Genomic DNA, 22,530 nt, shown 5'->3' on the forward strand with positions numbered 1-22,530 from the left:
TCTGAGGAAACAATGCAGAAGCTGAAGACGCAGCAGGCTGAGGATATCCAGAGAGGAAATGTGGTCAACTGTACCTGGATGTTTGAGAACCAGCCAATCGATGCCATCTGCGATGACGTTAAAGAGGCAAAGGAAACACGCACTGTGACTGATGTTCAAGGGGGTGATGTTGACAAAGGCCGCTTCATTTTTGAAACATACTCTCTGGATCAAATCAAAGAGGAGTCCTCTGAGACTGATATTTCAAAACTTACTAGTATCTTTAGGGATGAAATGGAAAGGGGAGATGTAAAAAATTACACCATGATGTTTGAAACTCAGCCGCTGTATGCCATCCGTGATAAGGAGGGCCATTATCATGAAGTAACTACAGTTACCAAGGAAGAAATCCTGAGAGGAGACGTGGTGGGGGCCCGATGGCTGTTTGAGACAAAGCCGCTGGATTCAATTAGAGATTCAGAGGAGGTCTATGTTATTAAAGCTGTGACCGAGGAAGGCATCAACAAAGGAGACGTTAGCTCTGCCAGATGGAAGTTTGAAACACAACCTCTGGATGAAATTACAGAGGAAATAAAAGTAAGGTCCAAAACAGTTGCTGATATCCAAGGCGGTGATGTGAAAACAAACAAGCAGCGATTTGAGACTGATGAGATGTCTCAAAAGTACATTAGAACTGTTAGCGTGAGCGAGATCCAAAAAGGCGATGTCAGATCTGCCACATGGATGTTTGAAACCCGCACAATTGATGAGATCCACGGCAAAGGCGCAGAATATGATGGCATGGAGAGAGTGACAAAGGAGGAAGTAATGAAAGGGGATGTCAAACAGTCTGTGTGGCTCTTTGAGAAGCAGCCCCTTGACAGTATCAAAGAGACTGATGGCACAGAGCTTGTTGTTACAAAGGAGGAAATCCCACAGGCTGATGTGAAGACGACAACATGGCTATTTGAAACCACTCCATTCCATGAATTCAACGAGAGCAGCTTGGAAAAGACAGAAATAATAGGTAAAAGTATCAAAGAGACACTTGAGGAGCTTTACAGTCAAAAAATGGTGGACTCACAAGGTATCCTCATAGAGGCAGATGAGATTGGTGATGTTCGCATGGCTAAGTATAAACTCATGAACCAGGACGCTCCACAAATCCAAAAAGAAGAAATTATCAGAGGGGATCTGAGCAACATTATGATGAACCTCCTGAACCGCAGAGAAACCACTGAAAGGGGGATAACTATTGACAAGGAGGAGCGAGGAAACATCAACACCACAGTGAAGCAGCTGTTCAACCAGGAAAAGGGAATCAGTGTTGAAAAAGAGGAAATTATCCGCGGTGACATTCAAGAGGCAATAAACAATCTGCTTAAGAATGAGGGCTCCTCCAAGCGTGGCATTCTGATTCAAGAAGATGAGAAAGGAGACGTGAGGATGACTATCTATTCCCTCTTAAATAAAGGTGAGAGGGCCAGCATGGAGAAAGAGGATATCATTCAAGGGAATGTCAGCAGAACTCTTCATCGTCTTCTCTCCAACTCAGGTGGAGAAGACTCTAAAAAGATAAAGGTTGGTGACATGGAAAGAGGTAATGTCAGCTTTTATTCCACATGCATTGAGTCGGGAGCATTGGATTACCTGAAACAGCTTCAGAACGAATCTGATGAAACTCAGGAAAAGGTGGAAAAAGAGCGCATCATAGGAGGTGACATCGAAGAGACCAAAATCTTGCTGCGGAAGAATCAGCAGCAGATTGGTCGCACCGTGGCAGAGGATGATATAGTTCCTGGTGATGTATACAGCACTGTTAAAGTCTTCATGACAGAGCCTGCTGTTAGCTACAAAAACCTCGAGAGAAGGGATATTGTTAAAGGTGACCTCAGTGCAGCCCTGGATTCACTGACTCAAGCTATCAATCAAAAAGTAGTAATTGAGAAAGAGGAGGTGGTGAAGGGAGACATCCCCACTACTTTGAGGTCTCTGGAGGAGGCCCAGCATCAAGCCAAAGAAATGGAAAAAGCCGGAAATCGTCAGGGGAGACATCAGAGGTGCTCTGGAGTCACTGGAGAAATCTGCAACCTCTAAAACGGAAGTGACTGTTGAAGATTTAGTGCCAGGTGATATCAAAGGGACCCTGAAATCTCTGGAGGAGGCGAAGCAAGCTGTGAAAGAGGTGGAAAAAGAGGAGATTGTCAAAGGAGACATCCACACTGCCATGCAAAGTTTACATGAAGCGTCGAGTGAGAAAAAGATTTACCAGCATCAAGTGAGCGAACAAGGGGACGTTAAAGCAACCATCCAGCTCTTGCTCGAGCCGACTACATCTCCACGAATGCAGCGCAGAGGAAGCATTGAAGGGGATGTGAAGACATCCATAAAGTCTCTTTATGAAGGACAGGAGACATCACAGATGGAAAAAGAGGAGGTAGTGAAAGGGGACGTTCAAGGGACGATAAAGTGTCTCATGCAAAGAAAACAGTACTCAAATCCAAAACGTATGTATCCTCCCAAGAAAGCAAAAGTGCCTGTGAAAAATCCATTAACTGTAAAACAAGGGGAACATGAATGCCTGCATGAAGCTAAGAATGAAAGTGTAGCAGTCAATCCAGCCCCCGCTGTGAAAAACCTCTCTCAGAGCGGTGAGTCACAGAAGCACACACAGAGGCACAGCGAAAGCAAATCAGTGAAAACACAGGTAATAACCCAAGAGGGCCACTCTGTTACTGTAGCCAAAACAGACAATACCACTGGGTCCTCTCAGCAGAAGAGCATAAAAGAACAGAAACAGAAAGCTCTGCCCCCACAGAAAATACAAGCTCCTAAGCCTATTATGATAAAGAATAAACAAATGACTAATAATGATCAAACAGAGACTAAAGCTGCTGATGTGAATGTGATGAAAGAGGTGCAAAATACAGCACAGACAAATATCTCAGACAAGCAAATATGTGAAACAAAGACAATCAAACAGGTGCAGACTACAGTGATGGAGAAAACTGTCATGCACAAGCAAAATGTAACAGTATCAGGGCAGACGTCGACATCTCAAAAGCAAACAGAGAATAAGGCTCTCACACAAAAGCAGAGCATCAAAAATATGAAGAGTGATCACTCTAACCTCGACATGAGAGGGAAAGGTATGATCAAAAAGGCAAAACCAGAGATTCACTTCCCCCCTCCTCCCTCCTCACCGCCTCCACCCTCAGAGTCTGAGCTCTCTCTCCCTCCACCGCCATCTCCAGTGACCGAGACCTCAGCGTTCCCCTCATCTCGACCTTTTATCGTGATGCAGGACAGCGACCTCCCGCCCCCACCGCCGCCGCCTCCGCCTCCCATGGAATGCACAAAGTCTGAGCCCGAATTTTTCCCTCCTCCCCCGCCTCCTCCGCCTCCATCCTCTGTGGGCGGACAAGATTTTCTCCCTCCACCTCCCTCACAGCAAGAGCTTAATGCGATGCCTCAGCCTCCCCCTGCAAAGCTGGGAAAACCCATTGGCAAGCCTTTATTCAAAGTACCCAAGCAGCCAGAAACGCAGAAGCAGCCCATACAAGTTAAACCCAAATGGCAGAAAAAGCAACCAACCCCTCCTCCACCCCCACCTCCACCTCAGCTCCCTCCTGATCAAGAAACAACAGTGTTAGCAGACCATAAAGAAGAAGCTAAAGTTCAGGAAGTGAAAAAGGAAACAATCCAACAGGTCGAAACAAGCAAGCAGATTCAGTCTGAATCAACAGCGGTGTCAGCGATGAAAATACCAAGCATCCCCGCTGCAAAACCAGCGCAAAAGGAAGGCAAAGTGTTTGTCCCTCCCATCAAACTGCCTCCACCTCCTGACCCTGCTCCAACACCAAAGGCTAGACCTTACGCCCGCAAATTTAAAACCCCTCTCATGCTTGCTGAGGAAAGGTACCGCCAACAACAGGTGGAAAAAGAGGAAATAGAGAAGAGTAAAGTCACAACTCCCACTTCTCCACCAATTAATCTGCCTTCCCCTGCTGCCAGTGCTGAGCTTTCTTCAGCACAGAGCACTGAGAAACAAGTGGCCACAGAAGTGACAGAAGCAAAGATTGAAGAAGCTAAGGCTATTTCCAAGGAGGAAATATTGATACAACACTCACCTGCCAAGAAAACCCCTTCCCAGATCCCTTTGAGCAAGTCCTCCATCTCAGTGGTAAATAAGAAATCAGCCCCTGGATCTTCTAGTGTGGCCTTAGAAAAAAAGCATGTTGCCAGTGAGCATTCCTCAGAAAAAATACTTGCCTCAACTGAAGCTGTAAAAAAGGGTCAAACTGCACCCAAACATGAGACTGTTGCTGTTTCTCAGTCTCATCATGAGGCCTCAAATATCGAAGTCCAGTCATGCTCGAATGTGGTCACTTCCTCAGTCGTGGAGCAGCAGCAGTTTATTAAGAAATCCAGCACCAGGTCTGTCGCTGCCACGCAGAGTGCTGTCCAGGAAAATGTAAATCTTCAAAGCCAGGCTGCGGTCACATTGAAAGCTGAAGATGTAAAGAATATTAATCAGCCTCTGACACAGGAGGGAAAAATGAGTCCTTCTCAACCAACTAAAATTCCAAAGGTAACTCCGAGTTTCAAGGTGAAAACCTTTAAGATGCCAACAGAGAAGAAAGAGGAGAAAAGTGACAGTGTGGGACAAAAGAATGCAATGAAAAGTGAAATGCATTTAAAGGAAGAGAAAAGTAATGTGTCACAGAAAAGTGAAACAAAAGTGAATCAGGAAAGCAACCAGCTGACATCAGCAAGAACTGAGCTGAAAACTGAGATGAAAATAAAGGAGAAGAAAAGTCAGGTGACCCCACCTGTGAAGGAAGCTGAAGTAGAGGTTCACGTGAAAAAGGGAAAACAGGTGCACAAAAATGAGGCTGAAGTAAAGCTGTCACCATCCGTTACTGTTTTAATGCCTAAGGTGATGAAGGTAACATCTGCATCGGCAACTCATCAAGGACAAGACCATGTACCTGTCTCCCACAGTCAGCAGAGCATGAAGACAGAGCACATTCAGAGACACGAGGAGCCGGTTGTGACTGAGGGTGGGGTGCAGCAAAGTCTTCAGAGGCAGGAAGCTGTTCAGATGCAGACACAGCAAATAAAACCACAAATAACAGAATCAAATAAAATGCTGATAAAGGTAGGAAAGGCAAAAGGTGAGGCTAAATATGTTTCTGTGAAAGCAACGGGGAAAGTGGCCCAAAAAGACGAGACTCATTCACATGAAATCACAGATTTCGAGAAATGTAATGTAATGCAGAAGCTCCTCGTTCAAATAAAAGAGCTGGAGGGCACACCAAGCAAAATAGACTCCAACGCTGTCAGGATGATTATAAGCGAAGTCCCTGAATGGGTGATGGGCTCAGAGGAGAGAAAGAATTTAAGTGAAATTTCTAAACAGCAAAGTAAGAAGAAGTTGAAAGAGATGATGGTCTATGTGAGGAATATTGTTCAAACAAAGCTCACATTTTTGGAGGAAAACCTGACAGCCGTGGAAACGCAGGAGAAAGAAGAAAAAAGAAGAACCGCCAGCACCACCGCCGGTGCTTCCAAAACCAGACAAGAGAGTTCTCAGTGGAGCAACAGCAAAGATGTCAAAGATGAATATCGGCTTGTCCAGGACTGAAAAGAAGGTGGTCGAGGAGAAGAAGTCACTTCAGGAGAGCAAGGTGCATCAGGAGCTGAGAGAGGCATCTGATCCTAGAGTGTCCTCTCCGTTAGCGAGCATCCGCACCCCGTCGCCCACTTTCATTAGCATTGAATCCAGGAGGGTGGACTCGCCGCTCAGGGTGACACCCTCTCCCCCGCCCTACAAATCAGTCGGGACGCCGCCGCCTCCTCCTCGCAAGTCGTACACGCCCACATCCACCTTCAGCAGGGCCACGCCGTCTCCCACCCTGAGCCGCTCTGAGAAGCTGATGAAACTGAGGGACACCACATCCAAGCTTTCTCGTGGCATCACCCCTCCGCCCCCAATGCCAGTGCCCGAGTGTTTTGCAGCTGAAAGGGAGCAATCGTCCCCCTTTAGCGACAGAGGGACTCCCATAGAGAGAAATGAGCAGGGATTGGTGGATGTGGCAGAAATGGTGGACTCCATGATGACAGTCAGGGACAAAAAGTCTTTCTTTGAGGAGGCGCAGAAGGCTGAGGTGAACAGGATGTACATCCGGAAGGATCCCATCGATATCCCTGAACGTCTGGGACCTGATGCCGAGGAAGGCGCCGAGGCCGTGACTATAGATCTTCTGAAAGAGGATCTCCCGAGAGTTGACCTGTCTAAGCTGGTAAACAAATTTGAATCTCCAAAACCAAAAGTCTACACAAGAAAAGAGCCTATTGTCATCACAGAGAGGCTGGGGAGTGATACAGAGGATGCAGAGGCTGAGCCACATACCCCGAGGACTGAAGAGATCCCGACATTCAACGTTAAAGCAATAAAGGATGTGTTTGAGACAGGGGAGCACAGTTCTCAGGCAGCCCGAGAGCTGAGAGAACAAATAGAAAGAAGAGAACCTGAGTCGGCCTATTCTGAGGCGGTGGGTCACTCTGACACGACATCAGTCACTGAGCAATTCTGCAGCATTGATGACTTTGGAAACATGACAAGGGAGACGAGGAGTGAGATGCATTCTGGGAGCTCCCTGACCCGAGGTAACCCTCCATCCTACGCTGACGTGGTGAGAGGCAAAGTTCCAACAGTCTCCGTGCCCCCTGAGGTCTCCACAGAGGAACTGCTGAGAAACTTCCAGCAGTCGTGGGCTGAGAGCCAGGGAGTTTTCCAGAACCTGGGTTTCAGTGTCACGGAGCAGAGGACCTCGCAGATTGTAACGCACCAGCAGGAGACTGTCGTGACGGGTAAACCGAGCTGTGCAGCATGAGGATACTAAACAAGCGTGACGGTGTGTTTAACGTGCTTTGCGTGTGAAATTCTTAAGACATCAACTGCATTGTGTGGAAAGAAAAGAAGCATTAACTTTGGTTTGACACTGTTATTTATGTCCCTCGATTCCCTTTGATGTGTTTTCTTTTATTTGAAACGTCTCCCCTAAAGCATGGAGCTCGCACTTTAGGTACTGGCAGTTTCACACCTTTTAATATTCACAGGTTACACTTTGTCCTGTTTATTCATGCCTCTGATGTGTGAAGCTGGCAATGATGCTAACATATTGAACTAATATTTCTCTTGCCTGGGTGTGTGACGCTGTTTCCACTGCGAGACAGAGGAGAACTGCACAAAATGTCTCCAGCAGGAAAACAATACTTAACTCATTTTTATTCTGCAGCTGAAGATAAGGCTTCACCTTTTATTCCATGTTAAATGAAGTGAAGTCCAAATGAAAATGACTTTTTAAAACATTGTGATAATTACATTTTCCTAGCTTTTGCTGTAATTATGAAAAGCACTCTTAATCCTTCAGAAGACAAGACAAGCCATTTGGAGACAATGAAATGCAATACTAAAACTGATACTAATTACAGTGTAGTGCATTTTTATACAAAGCATTTTCTTACATGTAGAAGGATCCACACTGTTCTGATAACAGTAGTTTTATTTTGTTCTTAGGAAGAGCCATGTCGTTTGATAATAAACCTATGTTATAGGTAAAATAGAAATGATTAATTTCTGGCTTTAAAGACTCTGTTAGTCAGCGGTTCCCAACCTGCAGGTCAGCATCTCCCCAAATGATCCCAGGAGAAATTTGAGGGGTCATAGAGTGACCAAAGGGAAAAGAGAGGACAAAACATATTCATTTTTTTCTGACATTTCTCCTCAGGAACCACTGCTCTAGGTTTTGTTAACAATTAACTGGAATTAATTTAGTGGAAATGTATCAATTCAACATTTCTACTTTCCCTATAACTTGCACTAAATGACATGTTTCCCTCTGGGGAATTTTCTATGAATTAAATAGAAACCACAGTTGTAAAATAAACTCTCACTTTCTTTTTGCAGAAAATTCGAATTCCAGAGTCCGAGCTGTGCAGGGCGTGTCGGAAGAGGGTGTACCCCATGGAATCTCTGATCGCAGACAAACAAAACTTCCATAAAAGCTGCTTTCGCTGTGAACACTGCAGAGGCAAACTAAGGTGAGGTTATTTCACAGAGCACAAAGCATTCTCCTCATTTCATATGGCACTATTTTAACCTTTCCTTTAACCTTTTCCTTTCTCTTTACTAGTCTTGGCAACTACGCCTCTCTCCATGGACGAATGTACTGCAAACCACACTACAAGCAACTGTTCAAGTCCAAAGGAAATTACGATGAGGGATTTGGACAGAAACCACACAAAGAACTATGGAGTAATAAGAACCAGCAGAATACAGCTGAAAAGACACAAGTCAAATCACCATCACTTGAAAAGAAAGTCATGGATTCCAGATCTTCCACTGCTCAGAGCGCATTAGTTACACAGGATAAAGACATAAGCAAATCAGTGGATGAAAACAAAAAGCCCACAAGTAAGATTTCTGTAGTGTGGCCTCCACAAACAGAATCTCCAAAGAAAGCGTTCACTATCGAGGAGGAGCTGAAGTTGGTTAAGCCATCATGGCCCCCAAAGGAGGGCTCAGCTCAGGAAAATGACCACCTAAATCAGCCTACAAAGCCTACATTTAAAGAGACTGATATTCCTGCAGCTAAAGTGGAAAATGGACCCCAGGAAAATGGCAAGGTGCAGGAGAGTGCCTATTTAACGGAGAATGTGAAAAAGTCTGAAGAGACTCCAGCAGAGTCTGAGACTCCCACCTCCCCCGTAGCAGTTGCTGAGGAACCAGTGAGTATTACTCACACTCGTGAAACTAAAGAGTCAAACAGTGGCTCTGAGGCTGGGGCACAAGTGGGCTCTGAAATGGACTCTGAAGTGCACCCTGGAGTGGAAGAGAAAGAACAAAGCAAAGGGAATGACGGTGGGGCTGTGGAAAGCGTGAAAGTGCTGGAGAAGAATGAGGGTGAAAGTAAGGAGAGGGTGGAGGAAGTGAAAGTAAATGGACATGACGGTCAGATGGAAGATGCAGCAGGTGTGGAGAAAATCCAGGAGGAGATAGATTGTATAGGAAATAATGATGGTGTGAACAATGGAGAGGTAAAAAAGGTCACAGTAATAGATGAGGAGGCGACTGCAGGACAGGCACTAAATGCAAACACCAATAATAATAATAATAATAATAATAATGGCCAGACACAGCTTGACTATGAAATCCTGATTCAAGGGCTCACTGAGGATGATGAAAAGAAAAATCAGTCCCTCCTTCTGACAGATACAACTAAAGCAACAGATTTCCTCCAAGCTGATCACTGTGAAGAATCAAAATGGATGCCAAGCGAAGTGCTGCAATTGGCACAGAGGGATGATGCTTTCGTGCCAGTGGGTGCCAAATGTACTGAAGCCACAGACTGCTATTCAGACACAAATTTCTTTACAGAGACAGCCGAGGGAACGTTTGCTTTCAAAAACGAGGCCACCGAGCCAAAGATTAGCACATCAAGCTTCCTCGAGGACATTTTCGCCGGCCTGAGTACTAGCAGCTCCAGCCTGCTATCTGATTTCAAATCCGACATCTTCAGTCAATCTGCCGGGGAGACGCCTCTGGTGTCAGCGCTGGATGACCTTTTGGATTTCGGGATGGAGACCAGAGAGGGCGCAGATAAAGCGGGAGATGCGAGGGGGAAGGATGAGAGCGGTGACAGCTTCGCCACAAACTACAGCGCAGCCAGGGATGGCCCTTCTTTGTGGGCGGACGACGACGAAGCCCTGACAGTGGAGGAGCAGATCAAGAGGAATAGATACTATGATGATGACGACAGTGACAACTCCTGAATTCAGCCCGTTCAGCTAATATCCAGGCAGCGCTGACCACATGTAATTTCTCATCTATGTCCATGGAGAGATGAACTGCTCTGATTTCATTTAGTGATTTTGTACTGAGTTTTAAAATGATACTTCTGCTCTTTTACTCCATATCTAGCTTTGTTTGATGCTGATTGAATGCACCTGGTGTGCAGAGAAATGGAAAGTGGATATTTGTTCTTGTATGTTACTCACCATATTTTTGCTGACTCATCTAAACAGGGCTTATTTTCAAAATCTACAATAAGTGCATTAACCACAAACTGTATTTTTCTTTGAATGAATGGCTGTCAGCTTTCTTTTGTGTCTGAATAAAGAGGATTTTTCCCTTTTTTCCATTTCTATTATGTCCTCTAGTTGAAATAAAGCTTCATGAACTCGACAATATATGACTTTTTAATCATTAGGTGCACAGACAAGTGGGAGCAGAAATGGTACTTAGCCGCATCCCCTTTGTGTGGCTGGCTAGTTTGATGTATAGCCTACCTACATAACACAGTCCAGCTGAGATCTCTTTGGTGAAAGGTGTATTGATTTTCACTGATAGAGCAGGCCTGTTGTACGAATTACAGATTTTTCCATTAGGTGGCTTTTGTCACCTCTGACAGATTTTTTTCCCCTTCTCACTTACAGCTTGAACACGCAGGGTAATTGGCTGCAAAGAGAATATACTGCAATGTTAATTACACCAGCAACAAAAATAAAAAATCAAATAAAAAACTGTGCGTTAGTGTCAGAAAAGTGATTGCTTTACAAATTCAGTGTGGGTTATGGTACATTGTGCTAAAAGTTCCCTCAAGTTGGGGAAACACTGTTGCTGGTTCAATAATTCAGCATCCTTTCCTGAAATGCTGTGTGGCATCTTTTTAATTGGGCTATTTTTTTCCCCCTGTAACATTTTCATTGACAATCCAAAGTAGATGCAGTTTTGTACATTTTTAATTGTTTATTTCCCTGCCAAGCAGTTATAAACCCATACAAACTGCCTATCCAATCAGATAGGGTAGGCAACAAGATAATAAAATTGCCCAGTGTACTGCTGATGAAAATACCCCAAACAGTATTAAATTGTGCAGTGAAAATGCAGATTTATATATGAGCCAGTCACTGCTTTGGGGTTTGGGAGTCCATTGCATTATGGTTTGTTGCCTGGAAGGTCAACAAGGCTGAAAGAACCAGGTCCCTTTTTTTTTTTTTTTCCAAGTGAAATTAATACTTGCATACCTACATATACATTAAAAGAGTTATTGACCACTGCAGATAGTAATACTATATGTATTAAATTGTTCCCAGTAGTCTATTCTCCTCATCTCATAGCTGCTATGAATCAACAGTGCAGTCCACTGTAGCTCAAAGTAAATGACAATGAAACTATTGCCTCGTGGAACCTTTAACCAATCAGATTTGGCGAGATCATTGGCATTTCCTTGTGTTTGATAGGATAGTCAGAGAGCGTGCTGGTCAGAGCTAGCAAACTGCGTGTATAGCTACTCGTGCAAGCTAAAACACGTTAGCGTAGATTTTTTAAAGTCTGTTTTTTTAACCCACAATGGCTGAAGGAGGAGGAAGAGTTCAATGGCTCTGTTGTAGAGGTTATCTGTGCGTCTCGGTTCCAACAATAAGTCATTTTCTGTCGTTATGGAGGCTAACGCCGAAAGGCGAGTCTGCCCAGTCCTGTTTCTCGGTTAAGTTTAATTAGCTGTAGGGCTGAGAATGTCCGCTCGACAGAGCCAGTTTTATTTTTGGCTACAAATAACCAGCACTTTCGGTGAGTAAAATGCATTTTACTTTTTTTATTATTATTGTTTACGTCTTAGTAATTTTATTAGTTAATATTGATGCGTGCAGCTGTGGCTGCAGTGTTTGGAGGCCTATTGAATTGTGTTAATTGGGTTTTTATAGCATTGTTTTAGTAGTGGCATTTATTCTGGCTACATGACATGCCTGTCTGTTATGCAGAGCTTTGGTAAACTGCGTTTCTGTATATTGTTGATGGTTTCTATAACCGTGACAGTAAAGTATTAAGGTAGCCTAGTAAGAGGCAGGGTAGAGGTTTGGACACCAGTGAAGAGCATCCTTTTCTAATCTAAATTCCAATGGAAGTGATGGGAGAACAAAAGTCCACAGTCCTCATGCTGGGTATCAGTGTGAAATAGAAGTAACTCTTTTAAACATTGAACAGGTTCCCCTCTGGTTCACTCACCTGAATTTGAGCTGTTATTAGAGTATTTCAACCAGAATTTAATTGGTTCAGAACTTGTAAAGCCGTTTCCCAGCTGGAACCAAAAAATAGCAGGTTTTTAAGTTCAAAACATGATGATATCGATGTGCATGTTGTATTCTACGGGTTGGAGAGACAGGATAAAGAGGGCATGTGAGAATTAGCTTGAAAAGAAAAAGGGAGTGCTGTGGTCTGCCCACAAAAATCTGTAATAACAGTCCAAATGCTTGCAAGGAATCAATGCGATCCACTGCTGTGCACTGTGCAACGCCCTCCGTTAACGCATCTTAGATCACAGTGATTCTGGTGGTACCGTGGGCTGGGTCACTGGATAACACCAAGGTCCCAAGAATCTGGAATGCAAGTGTCAGTTGAGTCTGAGGACACAAGTTTGAAAGTGGAGTTGGAAGAAGTGAGGTCCCCAGACCTGTGCAGACCGCTCCTCATCTCTGCTTGAGGCCAGAGGCTCCAGGTTACATCAGCCACTATACTAGCATAAGACATGGAGGACTCAAAGTGAACTGTCAGCAGTCAAGTTGCATTGCTGGTAATGTAGGTGCTATGTTTTGACAAGAGAGAAGAATGCATGAGACAAAAAAGCTGTGGTATCACTCCATCATGAGTGCAACAGGGGTGGCGGAGTGCAATGCTAAATCAGCTGAGTCTTCTTTCAGGTTCAGTCAAAGCCTGTATGAGGCTTCAGCAGTCTGAGTCCAAATCAAGAGAGAAAAGAATGTCCTGTTTGTGTTAACTTTACCTGTCACTTAAGACAACCACTTGAACTCAGATGCATCATATTGGAAGGGATCTGTTCACAGCATGTAGGGCTATAGTGAGGAAAAGTGATTAAATTTGCAACTATGTATTATCAATAAGTCTGTTGGAAACAGTAGTCAGCTGTCATTGGCATCATGCCAATATAACAATGAAATGAACTTGTAATCATTCCATCTGTTCATACAGGCTGCTCCTAAAATCCGTTGTCCTCAATCACTGTGAAAGTACATAGAAAATTTTATCTGCAGTGAATATGTGTCCTCAGCAGTTTGAGTTAGCTAAAGTGAGCATCTCTGTTTAGTACACTGTCTGTGGAGATAAAATGAGGGAATTTAATACTAAAAACTTTGCAGCTTTGGAAAATGAATATGGCTAAAAGCATTAGAAAGAGAGGATGTTGAAAGTTTAGGACGGTTGACTGTAAATGCAGCATAATGTCTGTGTGGGCGCTCCCTCTGTGCAAAGCAAAATCTAACTGTTAATGAGGACAGGAGCATTGTGTTGTGTTGATGGTACCCTTTGAAAACAGACAAAGTCATGGTTATGACACTAATGGAAATTGTTATTGGTGTTCAGTATGTTTCATCACACTTCACAGCAAAATTGTTATACCAGCTCCTCTGCTGGAGCCTTTAACCCCCCAGGGCCACCAGGACACTCGATCTAACTCAGACTCCTGAAGACCGACTCATACTCTGACTGAAGTTTGGAACATGCTTTTACACACTGAGAGAGGACTGTGGATTTTGTCCCCCGTCACCTCCATTGGTGCCGCAGTAGGAAGGGATATCCTCAGGGCTGGGGCACATTTTCAGTCACCTTTACCTCTTTAAATGTCCCTGGGCACCTGTCCTTTAATGGATGGATGGGTTTACATTTTGTAAACAGATTAATTTGCTGTTGATTGACTTAGCAAATTCACCCACTGTTCCTAAAGTGATGACAGCGACCAGTAACTCCTCCCGTGTAGCTACCTATGGACATTGCATTAAAACGATCCCTTAATAGTGTCATTTTAATCAAATGAGGCTGTCCTGAAAAGAACCAGTTAATCCTGCTGATATTCCCACTGAATCCTCCCCTGCAGTTAACTGGGACGTGGGTTTATTTTTGCCCAGATGCCATCAGATCGCTCAGGCATGACAAGCAGTCGCTCCGTTGCTTGAAAGTCAATCGCCGTTAAACAAAGCAGCATCAGCCCTCCTCGTGCCCGGGCCGGGGCCGATTGGCTGCTATCCCCTCCCCACCAGGCAGCCGCTGATTGGACGGCTCCTCTCCTCTCCTCTCCTCTCCTCCAGACCCGGCTGCTGCCCCCCCCGCCCCTTCTCCACGAGCGTGCCGCGCGAGACGCCGAGCAGAGGAGGAATCCGCGCGGTGTGGAGCGGACGGCAGCCCGGCGTCCAGGACAAGTTGTGACGACGGGACACCGACAACAACACCGGTAGGTGGTCGCAAATGCTGGAAAATGGTGTGTTTATCCGGTGTGTGGTGTGCCTGCACGTTTTCTAGACTCTAATTGTTCGATTCAGGCGCTCTCCCACCACAGGACCGATGCTGTTTTTGGAAGTGAAATTGAGTTAATCGCTTGAGACCATCATCTGCTGTTTTGTTTTTGAACGCGCTGTTTGACCCTTGCTGTGTTTGTTGATTTTTGGACTCTGCTGTGGCGAAGAAGCCTGTGTTTTCTGAGTAGGCTGACTGCACTGTCCAGTGGTGACAGTGGAATTTTAAACTTGCTATTGAAGGTTTACTTTGGTTACATTTTACTCCGTCTTTTCTGTGTTTTTGCACAGCGGCTAGGTAGAGCTGTTTGGAGCTGCTAACTATTGTGTGCTCAGGTTAGCCTGGATTCACTGATAGACTTAATCTGCCGTTTTAAGTGCATGCCACCGTTTAAATAAGAACTAGGCTCACTGGCTTATTGGCATTTGTGTGTGTGAGAGAGAGAGGAAAAAAAGAGAGCCAGGCAGACAAACTAAATCCAGATAAGTAGATGAGAGCATTGTGCATTGCATAATGCTGTGCACTTTATAGCCTAATATCAAGTATGATTTATCTGGCTGCTAATCCATGTCACTTAACATGAACTAGTAAAATCCATCAGCCCTCTGTTTCTTTGTAGAAAGGGATGAGTGTCACCATGCTGTGCTTTATCACTCTGTCAGATACTGCTACTCTATTCCAAGGAAGGGAAAGGGACAGTAAAAATGGAAAGCAGTGGATGTAACCCTCTGTGGCAAGCTGCTCAATGGGATTTTACCTTGTAGTCAAGGGTCATAACAACAATTCACAGCTAGTGTCTCTGCTTGCTGTGAACAGTATGGCTAAGCCTCCAAAAATCCACCTCTAGAAATGTATTTTGACAGTTACTTTAAAACGCGAAGGCCACGGATCTCAAATGCATCTCCCTCCTACAGGACTGATCCTCTTTTTTTTGGGGGAATTACAGCACTCCTTGAAGTGGTTACATCAATACTCCTTCACACTGTTTCTTGTCGTGGAGTAATCCTGGAGAAGCCAAGCCCATCTCTTTTGTGAGCACCGTGGCTTTCAACCTTACAACGCTGCCTGGGTCGTTAATACCGGCAGCCCTGCCAAATTCTCTCATTTAAGCCTGTGTACTGGCGCGCGACCAGATACTGATATTGTACAAGTGGGGGGAGAAAAAAAAAATGCTTCATTTAATTTCAGAAATGTCCCACAGTCCTGCATTCACCTCCTGTGACATGAAATGCAGTGGTTTAATCTCAATTAAGAAGTGGCATATCAAAATAGGCACCTGGCACACATGGATGATTTCAGTTGACAGTGATGAACATGGGTTTGGAGGTCTAGTTCGCCGATAAAGGAACTGATTCCGTGTTTCCAAAAAAGCACAAACAGTTTAATTGATCTCTGCTTGCTTGACTTGCTTTTAAAATTTCAATTTTTCTCTTGGCAGACAGCAACATGACTGTAAAGCCTCTGTTTGATTAAGCTGAAGTAATTTTCTGTCACTAAAGCTTCAACAAATGTTCAGATTTAGAAACTATTTCAAGAATTAAGGCTGTTTATAGCACATCTATTAAGTTCATAATTCCTCATCATACCACGGCTGTTGGTCGTTTGAAAAAGGAGTATCACGATGATTGTGGGTCAATAAGTTACTGCCGCGACACTGAAAGGAATCCCGTAGAATTTTCTCCTCATGATGCCTGTAAGTTGGCCCCAGAAATCAATGATTTTCACCCTCTCTTTCAAATGCTAAGTAGTAAATCACTATTAAACACTTCTAAGTCTTATCACAGCCTTTATATCTATAAATAGGCTGTTTACATCTGCTGTGTTGTAAACTACATCTTATTGACATCCTGCGAGAGGAAGCAAGCCCCTGGGTGTGCATCTAATAGGCCTGGTTTTAACTCATTTAACCCATGTGTGGGGGTTTTATATGTGAAGGCATCCTGCCTGTCAGAGTTATTGGCCGAATGTGACACACAGAATCGATCTTTTAAAATGTTCCACGCTAAATAATTTGATGCCATTCTCACTTGTAGCACAGAAGAAGAAACTGAAGCCTTTTTGTGTGGCTGAAATGAATCTGCGAGAAGCCCTCAGGCAAGACCAGATTCTCTTAATTACATCATATTTTTGTCCTGGAAGTGATTGGAATTCGATTTATGGTGCAACACGGAGCTCCCGGATGAGATAAACTGTATGTGACAGTGATGAATGGCGTTTGTAAAGAGCGTAATAGAAAAGTGTATTACAGACCAGCTTATTAACTCGTTCACAATTTCAATGCTCTTGCGCTTTTGTCGCTGCTTTTCTTGTGAACGCAGTTTCAAGGGAAAATCTGTCAGTTTTGTGGGTTGCTGTTTGTTACCGCGCGCTATGACATTTTGGTGCCCTCAGGGAACATATTTCTTTCAAGTGTACAGCTTGGCTTGTCAAATGTCAGCGCTGTTTCGTCAGAGTCTCTTTTGGAAACTGCTGCTTTATGAAGACCTTTAGTTTGTGTTGAATTTAGTTTTTTTTTCCCCCTGTCTTCACTGTTGGTTTAATTTTATGTTTGGCAAACCTGCTCTGCTACTCATCATCAAAATCTTTTCGCATCAGCCGTCACACAGGGAGGAATCCACTGTAGAAGAGGAAGATATACCACTGAGTAAGGGGCATGACCACAATCATAGAGACTCCCAAATGTTCACAGACTAGTTAATGCCCATATGACCTCATGTGATTGACATCATCAAGTTCAGACACATTTTGCCATTGTGGGATATGTCAAAAATCATGTAGTAAAGAAAAATAAATTACAATGTGCCCCGCCAAGCATCACCAAATGATGGCTTCCAGATAATCAAGGGTGAATTCTCCCTTCATTACATGTACCGAACACACCAGTGCTGGATTTTTCCAATGCATTGCAAGACCTTCACCTTCTCTGAGGCGACCAGGTGGCTGCTGGTGACAGAATGACAGTGACAAAATGATAAATATTCATAGTGGGAAAGGTGCTATCTGCTAAGAGGTCCTGTAACATGTGCGATTATGTGTAGATACAACATGGCAGTAATATATTTCTTCACCGGTGTCACCAAGTCAAATAGCTCAACGCTGACTTTACCATGTTCAGTGTGTCTGATATTGAGGCTTTAGTCTTGCAGCTTTATTACACTTTGTGCTCACTGCAGTTAGGGCTGAATGATATTATTTTCATGTCTCTATATTTAAACTGACCCTAACCCAAAGATAGGACCAGCCGGTTTCATTTTGAATATGGTTTTTGTTAGCAAAGAGTGATTGTAAACACATAAGCAGCAGCTTCTTAATTTTAGCTGACTGTGGCTGTTGTGGCTTAAAATGACAAACATTATCAGTGTCAGATCATATCAACTGTAGCCAATTAAAGTTTAATAGTAAACGGCTAAAATGAAGAGTTTGGGGGCTCTGATATTGAAGTGCTCTCTACAGCTGGTGTCTGTACTCAGCCAAAGATTGTGAGTGAAAAGGCACATCCCTGTGTGTGACTGCCAGTGTGTTCTTGTAGCTCAACAGAGGCCAACAGAGTGATGACTCTTCTCTAGAAAAACGGCCTAACTCGCCACTTTACATCAGTCTAGGAATCTTCCTCTTAAAGTTTGATTAATATCAAGCATTTCAGTTTGATAAGCGGCGTGATGGTGCAGTGGTTAGCACTGTCGCCTGACAGCAAGAAGGTTCGGAGTTTGAACCGAGGTTTGCCTGGGGCTTTTCTCCAGATATTCCAGCTTCCTCTGACAGTCCAAAGACATGCAGGTTAATTGGTGACTCTGAATTGCCCGTAGGTGTGAGAGTGAATGGTTGTTCGTCTATATATGTCATCCCAGTGTCAGCTGGGATCGGCTCCAGCCCCCCTGTGACCCTCAGAAGGATAAGTGGTATAGATAATGGATGGCTGGTGTTTGATAAGCTTTAGATGTGAATCAGGACCTTAAATAGTTGGATTAAGTATCTGATAGCTCATCTCCTCTCAGGTTGTAGCTTGGGCTGCAACTACAAATATTTTTGTTGTTGAATAATCTGCTCATTTTTTAAAAAATAGTTAATAAATTGTTTAGGCTGTGTGTCGCAACTTCCCAGTCCAGCGTGATGAGTTTTTTTTCTTTGACCAACAAAGAAATTCAGTTTACACGATATAAAGCAGAGACAATCGAAAAAATAATATTTGGCATTCTTTCACTGTTTTGCTTTAAAGATGACTAAGACAACTAAAATCAACTAATCAAGTAATTGACCAGTCCCTTCGACCCTAGTTGTCTGGTTGTAGCTACAGATTGTGTACAGTAATTAGGCCACTGAAAATAACAATGTTTCTGCCTTCTCAGCCAACAGAGGGCGATTAGACATCTTTGTGTTGGAGTTACTGTAGCCCTTAGTCATATGCAAATGTTGAAAAATAAACCTAATAAGATTCAGTAAGGGATTTGAAAGGGCTCTGATTTGATAAGTGGATTTGGAGATGATTTTGTGAAGGCAGAAACACTACTATTTAAATTTATGTTGCCTGATTAGAAAAGCCCAACAGAGTGGCAGGTGTTTCTCTACATTACCAGTTTCTGTGATCTGACGTCAATTTCTGCTTAAAAAAGCTTAAAAACATAAAAATCTTTTTAAGCTTATAACCTTAAAGCTGTGAATTGAGATGTCTAGGATTGCCGTCAGTCTGTGAAATTAATGATAATGCTGGCTCAAGCAGCTACAATGCACAGCTGTCAGCAGTTCCATTAAAGATCTTTTGTCCAAAGATACATTGGCTTTGACTTACTAGCATGGTAGACTGTACAACTATTATATTAACTGTCACTTTTTTGAGTTATTCAAATTTAATTTCTTGTCAACACAGGTTAAACATGAGAAGCTGCGAGCTGAAACGGGTACACAGCTGTGGATAATAGTGTCAATAGAGTGTTAATCACTGGTGCAACAGTATAATCGTTAACGGAAACTCTCATTTTCACATATGGAGGCTTGCACTGTAGAGTGAGACTGTCATGGACAAAATCAGTTAAGTTTAGTAAAGAGGAGGATTTTGATCTGTTTTATTTTAGCTGATTCTGATCCACCATTATATGCCTGCATTGGCTCCCTTATTCAAATTGTTAAGAACAGCTCTGATTCTGTTAAGAAGCAAGATCAGTTTTTTGCTTGGTACAGTCCTGATTAGTACAGAACTACAAACACAGGCCTGTAATCTAATTTACAGGAGGTAATTGCAATTTAAATAGAAAATGCAATAAGGTCAGAAAAATCATTTAGATATTTTTTTTCACAAATTGTTCTTCAACAACAACAAATTCTTAATAATTGATTCATTTCTTGCACATAAGGGTCCTTTCACTAAGCAGGATTATCCTTTAAACACTCCACCTGTTGAAACTTGTGTAGGGTCACTAAAGTTGTTGACCCAGTCCTCCTCTTGACAGGGTCACCAATGAAAAAGCCCATTTCCCTCAGGAGATCAGTAAAGTCTTCCATTATTGTTATTCACTTGACCTTCTCTCTTAATAATTAATGACCAAATTGTTCACTTTAATTGCAACATGAGGAGGCAAACCGGCGGAGGAGAGCACTGCCCAGTTGCCTGTTTTCATGTAGAATTAATGGTTTCTGTGTAACAACTCATAATTTACAATGCATTAGATTTTATTACTGTCTGGCTGCACTGTAATTACTGATAGAAGGAGGCTGTAACTTACAACGCTGTCATCTTTTATAAGGTCTTGAGTTCTGTGCCGCTGCGGCTGCAGGATTTCTCTCTGATTCTTTTCTTTCTCTGAGGGTGTTCACTGGTTTTCACATTGATGTGCTCTGACCTATGCTGTTCTTCCACGCTGGCTCCCTCTCTTGCCCTCTCTCTTTCAGCACTGCTCTCTGTGTGTCCCTCTGGAGAAGGGCTTGGAGAGCTACACAGGCGGGCTATGTGTTTCATCTGTCGAGCTTAGCGCGTTGTGATCACGTCTGTGACTGCCGTCCAAAGTTTATTGGATCATTTGATAATCTCATTGGCCGGAGCTTAGCCTCGCGTGTCCCCAGTTCTGCATATGAACCCGCAGACACAGATGATAGATTCAAATCCAGCAACACCATACTGTGATCATACTGATTTTTACCCACCAGTCCTTTCAACAACATGTCGCATGAATAAAACAATAAACAGCCTGGTGGTTTTATTATATCTGGATGTATTCACTGGATTTGATGTAAAAACATGTCTCAGTGTAGCATATCAATAATAGCATATCCAAGGAGAAATACTATTGTCATCTATTTTCCTGTTTTTGTTTTCAAAAATGACAAATGGTAAGGACTGACAAAGTAACAAGCGGTTATTATTCAGAATGCTCAGCTGGCAGACGTCTTCTCTTGTTTTACAGCAAACCAGCAAAATGTGACAAGGCTGACCCAGAAAGACACTCATGCTCATCGCTGGTGGATTTCAGGTTGATGAGGTGAGTTCCTCACTGCTGCAACCAGGTCTGATAAAACAGCTCAGTGATTACATTGTTCGATTAAGCTGGGTTTGTGGAGGGATTCTTTTTAAGTACTGAATTGCTTTTTGTTCTCTTTGTGCACAGCTCTCAGGGTCACGTCAGCTGGTTTTTTACGATTGTAGTTGTATCACATAGATGGTTAGAGGGATGGAGAGCAGCTTCATGCCACTTCCCCCGCATCCTGTTATCTTATACTCTACCAGCTGTGGTTGCATGTTGGCTGCTGCTGCCTTCCCATTTCCACACGCGAGGCTCTGCTGCAAAGCCTGCCGATCCCCCTCCGCCACCACACTTGGCATAGGATGAGTGCAGAGCCGAGTCTCCTTGCCCTGGGTTTTTTTAATTGGGTTCTGATGACGGGGCTTTGCCAGTTTGCCAAGCTGGCCGCTGTGACTATTGATGTTTCCCAGTTCCCCCTTCGGTCAAGTAGATGATTGGATTTTCATCGAAGTGGTCAAATAGTGGGGGAGATAGTGGGGTGAGGACCATATCTGCTGTCTCCTGGTGTAACTCTGCAGGCGGTTTGGCCTCCAAGAGCACTGAATTTATAGACGTAATACAAGGCAGCTTTGTTTGTGTTAGGACATGCTTCCACCTTATCTCTGCTGCCGTATGGATACCTTGTCACTCTTAATTTTGAGGTTCTGAGTTGAAAGTTTATGCAGTCCATTATGTTGAGCGTGTTTGGAAACCCTGTGGCTTATGAAACACATTCAAAACCAAACGTTTAAAAATTCATGCTCCAATAAAAAGGCTGTTTTTCCCCAGTTAGGAAAAAGACTTGAAAAAGACTGGAAGACATGTTGGACAGTGGCACTGTGCTTCCACTATGGCTTCCCATTTTGAAGGCAGTGTTTTTTATTTGTTTTCCTGAGTCCTCCCTCCTCTAATCCTCTTTATAGAGGTTCCATACTGATATTTATATGCAACAGGGTTTGGGGGGGAAATGGGATGAGGAGTCACAGTCGTGCTGTTTTTAGTTCTTGAGCTAAATTAATTAAATACAGAGAGTGCAGCTTGCCCCTCAGTCGCCACAGAAGATATTTAATTGTATTTTTGGAGGCTATGTGTATAACATTTTGTACTGCCTTTGGCATAATTCTGTAGGTGATATTAATATCTCGCTGTATGCACGGTTGATTTCAATCAGCATCTGCTCTCGATGAGCACACATTCCTCAGTGGGCCCGACTAACCCATTTGAATAGTCGTGTGTTTGACTCCTAGGCCTAATTATAGAGTATGCACTATTATGTGTGCACAAACACCATACAGAGCATCATTAATCTTAGACTAACTAGATGCAGCACTAATTATTTCAGGTATATTTGATACACTTGATGCATGTTTAAGCGTCTTTATCCTTTGAGGACTGTATGCAAATTTGACATTTGCTTCTTAAAGTGATGTAAACCAAATTGAGTTGGAGGGCAGGCAGATTGAATGCGGTGTAATCTTATCCCGTCGTATCCCAGTTGGTCTTGTTAACTCTGCGCTGTAAGCTGAGAGAAGAGAAATATATTTATGAGATTGACGGACCTCCATAATAAACTTTCTGAGCTGACCTTCTGTACTGAACAGATGTTTCCTATCTAACAGGTAAAGAGGCTGATGTTGATCTCATCTGTTGATGAGATAAATCTACAGCAGGTTACTGTATGCACACACT

General features: G+C 43.4%; 2 protein-coding genes across 3 annotated transcripts in view; both read left to right on the top strand.

Moving 5' to 3' along the window:
• Positions 1-8,329, top strand: part of xirp2a (xin actin binding repeat containing 2a) — a 51,072-nt gene extending 42,743 nt beyond the window's left edge. The window contains 5 exon segments of the mRNA XM_051066025.1: positions 1-2,007; positions 2,009-5,527; positions 5,565-6,855; positions 7,955-8,088; positions 8,181-8,329. Of these exon segments, the coding sequence (XP_050921982.1) occupies positions 1-2,007; positions 2,009-5,527; positions 5,565-6,855; positions 7,955-8,049 (6,912 nt within the window). The 3' untranslated portion in view covers positions 8,050-8,088; positions 8,181-8,329.
• Positions 8,330-13,903: 5,574 nt separating this feature from the next.
• The window catches only part of LOC108900594 (beta-1,3-galactosyltransferase 1), a 96,376-nt gene continuing 87,749 nt past the window's right edge, over positions 13,904-22,530 (top strand). The window contains exons 1-2 of one of the 2 annotated variants that reach the window (XM_018701744.2): positions 13,904-14,288; positions 20,746-20,820. The gene's annotated coding sequence lies outside the window, so the exon portion shown is untranslated. The remainder of the gene's footprint in view (positions 14,289-20,745; positions 20,821-22,530) is intronic. The other variant, XM_051066026.1, reaches the window with a different exon arrangement.

The sequence above is a fragment of the Lates calcarifer genome, linkage group LG7_2 (assembly GCF_001640805.2).
Source record: "Lates calcarifer isolate ASB-BC8 linkage group LG7_2, TLL_Latcal_v3, whole genome shotgun sequence".
Lineage (NCBI taxonomy): Eukaryota > Metazoa > Chordata > Actinopteri > Centropomidae > Lates > Lates calcarifer.